The 9000-nt window shown below is 60.8% G+C and overlaps 2 protein-coding genes across 2 annotated transcripts in view; both read right to left on the reverse strand.

Annotated features, from left to right (window-relative positions):
- Positions 1 to 304, reverse strand: part of TBXA2R (thromboxane A2 receptor) — a 6299-nt gene extending 5995 nt beyond the window's left edge. Inside the window, exon 1 of the mRNA XM_010580242.1 lies at positions 250 to 304. The gene's annotated coding sequence lies outside the window, so the exon portion shown is untranslated. The remainder of the gene's footprint in view (positions 1 to 249) is intronic.
- Positions 305 to 3317: 3013 nt separating this feature from the next.
- Positions 3318 to 9000, reverse strand: part of CACTIN (cactin, spliceosome C complex subunit) — an 18258-nt gene continuing 12575 nt past the window's right edge. The window contains exons 2-10 of the mRNA XM_010580229.1: positions 8242 to 8731; positions 7589 to 7684; positions 6378 to 6523; positions 6131 to 6293; positions 5882 to 5999; positions 5436 to 5628; positions 4962 to 5084; positions 4526 to 4794; positions 3318 to 4007 (exon numbers count right to left, since the gene is read on the reverse strand). Coding sequence (XP_010578531.1) covers positions 3517 to 4007; positions 4526 to 4794; positions 4962 to 5084; positions 5436 to 5628; positions 5882 to 5999; positions 6131 to 6293; positions 6378 to 6523; positions 7589 to 7684; positions 8242 to 8731 — 2089 coding nt within the window. The 3' untranslated portion in view covers positions 3318 to 3516. The remainder of the gene's footprint in view (positions 4008 to 4525; positions 4795 to 4961; positions 5085 to 5435; positions 5629 to 5881; positions 6000 to 6130; positions 6294 to 6377; positions 6524 to 7588; positions 7685 to 8241; positions 8732 to 9000) is intronic.

The following is a 9000-nucleotide window of genomic DNA, read 5'->3' on the forward strand; positions in this document are numbered from 1 at the left end:
TCGCACCCCCCGGTACAGGGTCCGGATCCGGCCCCGCGTCGTTCCCTTTCCCCCCGGTGCGCACCCCGATCCCCATCGCCCACCTCCCCACCCGGGTCCGGCCGCACCGGGCAGCGACCCCAAAACCCCCAGCAGCATCCCCTGGCGCTGAGCCCCCCCTCGCTCCCCATTCCGGCACCCAGAGCCCCACCGGCCTCGAAGGCGTGGGCACCCACGGGTGGGACGAGGGGCCACGTCCCCCTGCCTCACCTGTCCCCGCTGGGCTGCAGCAAGGGGCTGACGCTGAGACACCCCGACGGCGCCGTCCCAGCTATATTTAGCGGGGCCAGGCTCTTATCCGGGTTACTCATTTGTTTACCCGAGCCGGATTCCTGCGTCCGGAGGAGGGGGGGGAGTCTTGCCGTGCCGCCCTCCCAGTGGGACCCACATCGGCCCAGCTTTGCTGGGCTGGTACCGCAGCGGGGCCTCGTCCTCCAGCCTGGGAGGGGGACGTGGCCGCTGACCCCCACAGAGGGCCCTGAGACCTGGGAATGGGGAGGCAGCGGCTCCTGGAAGGAGGGTGGAGGAGGGCCGAGATCCCACACAGACGTGAGGGGGTGACCCCTCAGCTGCATCCCTTGGTGGCCCCTGCAGCACCGGCTCTCCCTACCCCAGGGGATGCAGCCAGATGCAGCCCAGGGGTTTTCACACACTGGGGGTTTTTCCCAGCCCAACTGCTCTGAGCTCACTGTGTCACTGCGCTGCCCAAAACCACGGCCAGTCAGGCTTGCAGGGTGGCACGTCCCCAGGCACTGTCCTGCGGGGGCGTGGGAGCTGCAAGAGGCGGGGGACGTGATGGCCTCCACTGCTGCTCTTCATGGTCTGCTGGGGAGGGCGGAATCCATCCCTGGCGCTGGCATCTCCATCCGACGCTGGAGCACTGGGAGCGTCTGAGCCCACGGGTGATGCAGGGCCACCCCATGCATCCAGCATCCCATCAAGGCCAGTGAGGCTGGGGGTGCGGGCAGCCGGGTTGATGCTCAGAGGCCCGAGCAGGAGGTTTTCCTGCCACTACCTTGGCACTGCTGGGCTGCAGACCCCATCCCTCGGTGTGGAGCGAAGACTGTCAAAGCAAAAGCCCAGGAGGAGGGTGAACAGTTGGAGCCTGCAGAGCTGGAAGGTGGCTGGCCCTGGCAGGGGGAGGGTGCTGGGAGCAGGAGCAGCCTTGCCATGAGTGGAACCTGGCTCAGCAGCCGGCTGCCGTGCCCGGATGCTGCTAGGGTGTGCCGACCCTCCTGCCATCCTGGCCCCCTGTGCAGCTGTGCTTACAGAGGATGTGGGCACCAGGGTGCCAAAAGTGGCTCTGCACCAACCTGCCACCACCCTGGCATGAACCTGGCTGAGCTGCTGCTGCTGTCTCTGGGAGCAGAAAAGAGTTGTGCCTCTCAAACCCAGCCCAGGGCTCTGCCGTGGCAAACCACAAGGCAGAGGAACGTAACCAGCTCCCCCTGAACTATAGGGGAGATGTGGGGAAGAGCACTGAGCAGCCAGGGCTGGAAAAAAACACCTTGGGCTTCAGCTGGATCCAGCCCCTGAGCCGGCTGCAGTGGGTGCTGGCTGCAACAGCTCCCGGGGTTCAGGCTCTCGTGTCCCACCAGTGGCTCTGTCCACGCCACAAAGTCAGGGATGTGGGGAAAAGGTAGTGCCTGGGAGGGGACATGGACCCTGTCCAGGCTGGGGACACAGAGGGATGTTTTTGGGGGAGTCCCCCAACTGTTTGTGGGTGCCAAGGAAGGAGAGGGTCTGTGAGCAGGGGGGCTCTGCCAGGCACTTAAGAAGGGAGGGTACCCATCCACTGGGTTTGGGTTTTTTCCCCCCTATTTCCTCCAAAGCCATCCCTGGCCGGGCCTTCACACACTTCCTGCACTGAACTCAGGCCCCAAAATCCCCCTGTGCCAAGCAGCCGCTCAACGGCTTTAAATAACCCACAGGAAGGAGAGGCCGGGGGTTGTGTCCCGGTGCAGCCGCCAGCTGAGGGATGTCCGGCAGGATGGGGAAGGGGCACCCGCGCACGGGGCCCAGGCGGTTGGGGTCTCCCCCGTCCCCGGGCAGGCTGAGCCCCAACCCGCGTGGGTGGCCGTTGCAGGCATGGGAGCCCCTCCTGAGCGTGAGCTCCCACGGTGTTTGCAGGGCTGGATCCTGCCCGTAGTGCCAAGAGCAGTAGGACGGGGCGACCATCCTGAGCTATGGGGGGAAAACAACAGCCGACAGCTGTAGGGCAGCCCCTGAGGCCAGGGAGTCCCCACACCGCAGGGCTGGCTCTGTTCTGGTGCTGGGTGACCTGGGCAGCCCCTGAGCCCCTCCGCCGTGGGGCTGTACCGGGGACAGGATGCAGCGAGGCCCACAGGGAGCAAACAACCTTGCTGCAATAGTTCACGGCCAAGACGGAGTTTTCCTGGAGGCTGCGCCACTGGACATTACTCATACCCCAGCATCCCCTCCTGCCTGCTGCACCACAGAGCCAGGATACCCCGAAGGTCTGGGAGCTGGTGGGGATGGGGCCACGTGGGGCACTCCCAGACGAGTGTGGCTGTGCCCCATGGCCATCACCCAAAGGCACTGGTGCCAGCGAGTCCCAAGTTCAGCCCTGAAGTGCTCCCCAATGTGCCTGAAATCCGCTGAGCATTGCTCAAGGCCCTTAGAGACCCCCACCTCAGCGACGGGGGTCTGGGGAGCATGGCTTGCTCTGGCCCAGGGCAGCAAGAGCCACTCAGGCACAGGGTAGGAGGGACCACAGGCTGTGGAAACCGGATTTTCCCCTGTAAGGAGATATTCCATCTAACACCCCTCTCCTCCTCCCCGCCTCTGCCTTGCAGCCACTGAACCCTTTCAAGATGCAGCCAGGGTCAAGCGAGGTGCTGCCGCTCCCAGGCTGGAGAAGCCAGATGCCGGGGGGAACGTGCCAGAAATGGGGCCAGCTGGGAGGGCGATGGACCCAAGGAGGTCTGCGGCATTGAGACCACTGGGGCAGGGTTGTGCTCGTGGAACAAAGGGTGCCGCAGTTCCAGCTGGAGGGTGTCAGGGCTGGACATGTCTGGCACTGGTGATGGGAGCATAGGGAGCTGGAACAGGCAAGGGGAGCGCACAGGGCTGGCAGCATGGGGGGAGGGGGTGACAGACCCCAGAGGCATGGGGGTGAGGACACCCCCCCCAGCACTACCCAGCCCCCAGGGGAGCAGGGGAGCTCCCTGTGCTGGCCCAGTGTGGTACTGGCTGGTGATGATGTACGGGAGAGCTGCATCATACCAAGCAGTGTGGGGGGTCCATGCGCAGGATCCCAAGGTTTAAACAACCTCTATTTATTTATACCAAAGTCTCAGGGTCCCTTAGGATAAAAGCAAGGACAGGGAAAACCCTCAGGAATAGTCCCTGTGCTGGGCCAGGCCTCAGGGACATCTATGGGACAGTGTCTGACAGGGATGAGACACTCCTGGCCACCCCCTGTGCCAGGGGTCCAGAGGGGAGTTGAGCAGCCCCTTATCTGCGGTAACGGTAACGCTTGAAGTGGAACCAGAGCTGGAAGATCCCGTTGGCAAACTGGCAGCGGAAGCCGTGGCGGTGGGAATACTCCCACTCACGGTTGACGATCTTGAAGGCAATGTCCTCATAGGGGGGCCCAGCGTGGAAGCGCAGGATGGCAAAGTCCTTGTTGTCCTGGCAGGCCTCCAGGAAGTACTCGGGCGTCGAGCGCTTGTCGATGAGGTCGGGGTAGAAGATGTTGAACTTGTAGCCCTGCACGATCTTGGGTGGGGGGTTGTCAAAGTCGTAGTGGGTCTGGTTGTACTTGTTCCACTCGAAGCCTGTGTGCACCCGGTTGAAGAAGCGGGGCTTGCGGGGCCGGTACTTGTCAGCCCAGAGATAGGCCTTGCCTGTGAGGGGCATTTCCACGCTGAACTGCGCCTCGTCCGCGCCCATGCCCTCTTTGGCCTTACGGAAGAAGATGTCATCAGCGCTCTCAGTGGCATCACCTGTAGGGAGGAGAGGTGATGTCCGATCCTGCAGTGCCAGTCAGGCCCGGGCTGTGGGGACACTGCTCCCAGGCATGCAGAGGGAAGAAGCAGCAGATGCCAGGCAGGGGATGCGGAGCTGGACATGGAGATGTGCACGCTGCCCTGTGGGCTTTGCGTGGGCACCGGACTGAGTTGTGCTGGCAAACTCATCCAAAACAATCTTCCCACTTATCCGCAGCCCAAACAGCTTGGTGGTGTGGCTGGGAGTGGGGAAGGACCCGACATGGGTACCCGCAGGGAACACCAATGGTCTGAGCCCCATCTCCCTGCTCTTGTCCGGGCCGCAGCACCCTTTGCTGCCTGGGGGCATCCCTCCGCCAGGCCAGCTCTGGATGTGTGCTCCAGATCCAGCCCTTACTCACCCTTTTCTGAGGGCAGTGTTCCCCTCCAGCCCTGCACCCCGAACCACACGCACGTCCTCCATGCCAGGCAGGCTGCGAGGTCGGTGGGCGCAGACCTGCCTGTGGGGCTCCTACCTGTGACTTGGAGCTGCTGACGCAGAAGCAGCAGCCGATGCGTATCCTCCTCGGCCTCCAGAACGTGGGCGTCAAAGGGCAGCTCATTGGTGCCCAGCAGCCGTGGGCTGTACTTCCCCGCGTCGTAGTCGTCCAGGCTTTGCTGGATCAGGTCCTCCTCCATCAGCACGGCTTCCCCCTCTGCCTCTCCTTTGGCCTCTGTGTCCTGCTCAGCCTCTGGCTCCGAGGACGGCCCTGGCTGTACCACAATGCTCTCATCAGGATCCAGCCTGCAAGGAAGAGAGAAGAAAGAACTGGGACGGGGATGGTACCCTTGTTCTCTGCTCACCTGAGGTCCGTCTATGGAAGGATGGCTGCACAAGGCTGCATTTTCTGTCCCAGGTGCCCCATGGGAGAGGCCCAGATGGCTGCGCTCCCCAAGGAAAGGGCTGCGTACCTGTCGCTGGGGGAGGCCGGCTCCCGCTTGATGATGGGGAAGAGTGGTTCACTTTCCACACCCTGCTCCTGCTTCAACTTGTACAGCTTCTGGCGCAGCACATCCTGGTGCCGCTCCCGCAGCCTGCAAAGAAGAGATGAGCCGTCAGGTCCCACCCAGCAGAACCACCTCACGCCCACAGTGCCCAGAGCTGTGACACCCACCACATCTGGCAGAAATCTGCCTGGTTTTGTATGGTTTTGGGCTGAATAACCCTCCAGTTTGGTTCCCTCTTGGAGACCTCACTGTAAACATCACTGCTGGAGAAAGCATTGAGTGTCCAGCCCTACTCCCCTCTTGGGAGAACCAACCATCTTGGAAAAGGTATAAAACTCCTCCACTGACTGGGGGTTTGTGCCGCCCCAGCTCTGCCCACAGAGGGGTCTGCACTGCCCCTTTCCACAGCCCTGGCCAGGGGACAGTCCCTGCTCTCACCTGGCCCGAGCCATGTAAGCCTTCAGCTGCTGCAGCAGGCTCTCCCAGTACCCAATGTCAAGGTTGGGTCCTCCTGCCCGGATCTTGCTCTCGATGCCCTGGTACAGCACTTGGAGCTGGTTGTATGTCTTCCCCTTGAACACAGACTGCACATCTGAGCTGACAGAGGCGTTGACACCATCCCGACGCTCCCCTGAACAGACAGGCAAGGGCAGCCGCTCAGTCTCTGAGTGCTCAGCCTGCCTTCACCCAGGCCCTCCTGGGCTGCACCTGACAGCAGAAGGCTGGACCCCAGCAGGGGATGCCTGCCAGATCCACAGCCTCCATCCAGCAGATCCCAGAGAACCCCTTTGAGCCTGAGCGCACACAGCAGACCCTACACCCTGCTTTACCCACCACTCACACTCCTCTTGACACCCCACACCAGGCTCTGCCCTCCTGCTTACCTGGTCCTCCTTTCCCAGAGGCCTCCAGTTTGCGGAGCTTGGCTATCTCATCCTCTGTGATGATGGTCATGTCTCTCCAGAAGTCCACATTCTTCCCTTGCTCCAGCTCCATGTAAACCTGCAGGCAGGAGCCAAGCAAGACATCAGGCACCAGCTCTGCACCATGGGCAGGGAAGCAGAGCTGAGGGGGGAAAGCCTTGAGCTGCTGCCCCTCAGCCAGTCCCAGCACAGGGGCAGCAGAGCTGGCACCTGGATGTCCTCCACCAGATCCTCCATGTCGGAGACAGTCAGGCCGTTCAGGAAGGTGTAGGGCTCGTGCATCTCCACAGCCAGGTCGTCATCCTCCGCGCTGATGTACTTGGCCAGAAGGTCAATGGGTTTCGCCCTCCCATCCCGAATCCGGATCTTAGACCTGGGCGAGAGAAGAGAGACAGCAAGTGGTGCCTGCCACCCTCTGCTCTCTGGCAGCCCCGTTCCTGCAAAGCTGCACACCTACCGCAGCTTGGCCTGCTGCAGGTGGAAGTTGTCCTCCTGCTCCTCCCAGGTTTTGAAGTGCTCTGCCTCCTTCTCCCGCTGCAGCATCTCCAGCTCCTGCTCACGCATTGCCTTCTCCCGCTCCCGCTCCAGGCGTAGCTGCTTCACCTGCCCGGGTCGGAGGGATACGTGAGGCGACTGCAGATGGGGCACCCATGCACTACACCCATTTGAGGATGCAGTTGTAACCCAGCTCACTGAGCTGCCTCAGCTCCTGCAATCGGCCCGAGGCTCCCAGGGAGCCAGAAGCCATGTGGAAGGAGAACCAGCATGGGCCAGTGGGCCGGGCTGCTTGCTGCTCACTGCCAGCCCTTTGGAGGACAGGGGTGTCCTGGTTGCAGCTGGGATAGAGTTAACTGTCTTCCTAGTAGCTGGTACAGTGCTATGTTTTGGGTTCAGTATGCGAAGAATGTTGATAACACTGATGTTTTCAGTTGTTGCTAAGTAATGTTTAGACTATAGTCAAGGATTTTTCAGCTTCTCATGCCCAGCCATCGAGAAAGCTGGAGGGGCACAAGAAGTTGGCACAGGACACACAGCCAGGGCACCTGATCCAAACTGGCCAACAGGGTATTCCATACCATGTGACGTCCCATCTAGTATAGGAACGGGGAAGTGGGGGCAGGGAACTGCCGCTTGGGGACTAGCTGGGTGTCGGTCGGCGGGTGGTGAGCAATTGCCCTGTGCATCATTTGTACATTCCAATCCTTTTATTACTACTGTTGTCATTTTATTAGTGTTATCATTATCATTATTAGTTTCCTCTTTTCTGTTCTATTAAACCGTTCTTATCTCAACCCACGAGTTTTACTTCTTTTTCCCGATTTTCTCCCCCATCCCACTGGATGGGGGGGAATGAGTGAGTGGCTGCATGGTGCTTAGTTGCTGGCTGGGGTTAAACCACGACAAGGGGACACAGGCACAACCAAGTGCCTCAGTGCCGTGACCTGGCACTTATCCTCCTCAGCACCGCCTGAGCTGGACTCAACCCCAAGGGAAGAGTCTTCTCAACCTAGAATAGCAGAAGTCAGTATACTGTGGCCCCCCTGATCCTACATCCTACCACCACCCCCAGTGAGAACAAGGGGACTTCCAGGTGAGCAACTGGGAGAACTGGGCTGTCCACAAGGTTCTCTTGTCAGACTGTGGGATAGAGGGGATATCCGATCCCACCTTCTGCAGCTCCAGGCGATTGTCCTCCTGGATTCGCTTATTCCTCTCCTTCAGGTCCTTCTCATCCAGGTGGCTGATCCCTTTCTTTTCCAGTGCCTGAAATAGAGTGGCCAAGGGAAGCCATGAAACCCAGCAACCTCTACAGCCCCTGCACTGGCCAGCAAATGCCACCACATCCACCTGCTTCTGGTGCTCCAGAGAGCCCTGATCCTGTTGAAGGTCCCCAAATCCCTCACATCCTCCTCCTGCAGCGCCTCAGTGAAACCTGGGCTCAGTCTAGGGAGGCCACCCAACTTGGCGAGCCCTAACACACCAGTAAACACTGCCCAGTACTCAGCCTGCAGCTCCCAGCAGGTCTGGGTCCCTCTCCTGCATCCTGACCCACATCCTCATCCCACACCCCTGGCTAGAGACCTTGGTCTTCAGGAAAAAGGGGGTAAAACCCCACTGAGCTTGTCAGAAACACCCAGCTGCCGCCCTAGACAAGCGCTTTGCTCTCACGTGGCTGCTCTAGTGTTACAGAGGTTCCTACCTCAAGCAAATGTCCCCCGCCCCGACACTCCCTGCTCCTCTGTCCTGTTCCAAGGCAGCTGCAGAGGCCTGATCTACTTCAAGTAGCCTCCTACAACACATGGGCATGGAGGAGGGCTCACCTTGCTCCAGATGAAGGTGCCCAGCAGGTTGTTGTCCCCAAAGGGATTGTCGGTGTTGGTGTAACCCATGTACTCCTCTCCCCACCCCATCTTCTCCCGCTTCTTCCTCTCCTTGGCCTCCTTCTTGGCCAGCCGGCGAGCCCGTTTCTCCTCAGGCGTCTCCAAGGCTTTCATGAGCGCAGCCTGCTTCTTCTTCTCCTCCTTCAGCCTCAAGCGCTCCTGGAGGCTCAGCTGCTGCCCCGTCTCCTCCCTGCCCCGGGAGCGCGGCGGGGAGGGAGAGCTGACGGAGGACACAGAAGACTTGGAGCCATCTCTCTTCCTCCATCGCTCTCTGCTCCGGGCTCTCCTCTTGTCTCGCTCGCGCTCCGAGCTCGAGCCGGAGGAGCAACCCCGGGACCGTGAGCGGTGCTTCTTCTGGTTTTTATGGTGCTGGTCCCTGCTTTTGCTTTTCTTCTTCTTCCATTTCTGTCTCTCATCACCAGAGTCAGAGCTGAGTGGGGGGAAAACCGACTTTCAGTTAGGAGATGGCTGTGGGCTCCGTGTCAGACAACAAGCACTCTGGAGCGGCGAGCGTGTTTCCCTGCTGCAGATACGGCCAGAACCGACCCGGGCCGCAGCCAGAGCCACCAGCGGAGCCGAGCAAGCTCAGAGGCGCTCCCCGGTACCACCCCCTCCCCCCAGCTGAACCCCAAACGGGCTGGTTTTGTGTCACCACAACTCTTTCCAAACCACTCACCGGCCCGGGCGTATTCAAGCCTC

The sequence above is a fragment of the Haliaeetus leucocephalus genome, unplaced genomic scaffold (assembly GCF_000737465.1).
Source record: "Haliaeetus leucocephalus isolate CR32 unplaced genomic scaffold, Haliaeetus_leucocephalus-4.0 Scaffold76, whole genome shotgun sequence".
Lineage (NCBI taxonomy): Eukaryota > Metazoa > Chordata > Aves > Accipitriformes > Accipitridae > Haliaeetus > Haliaeetus leucocephalus.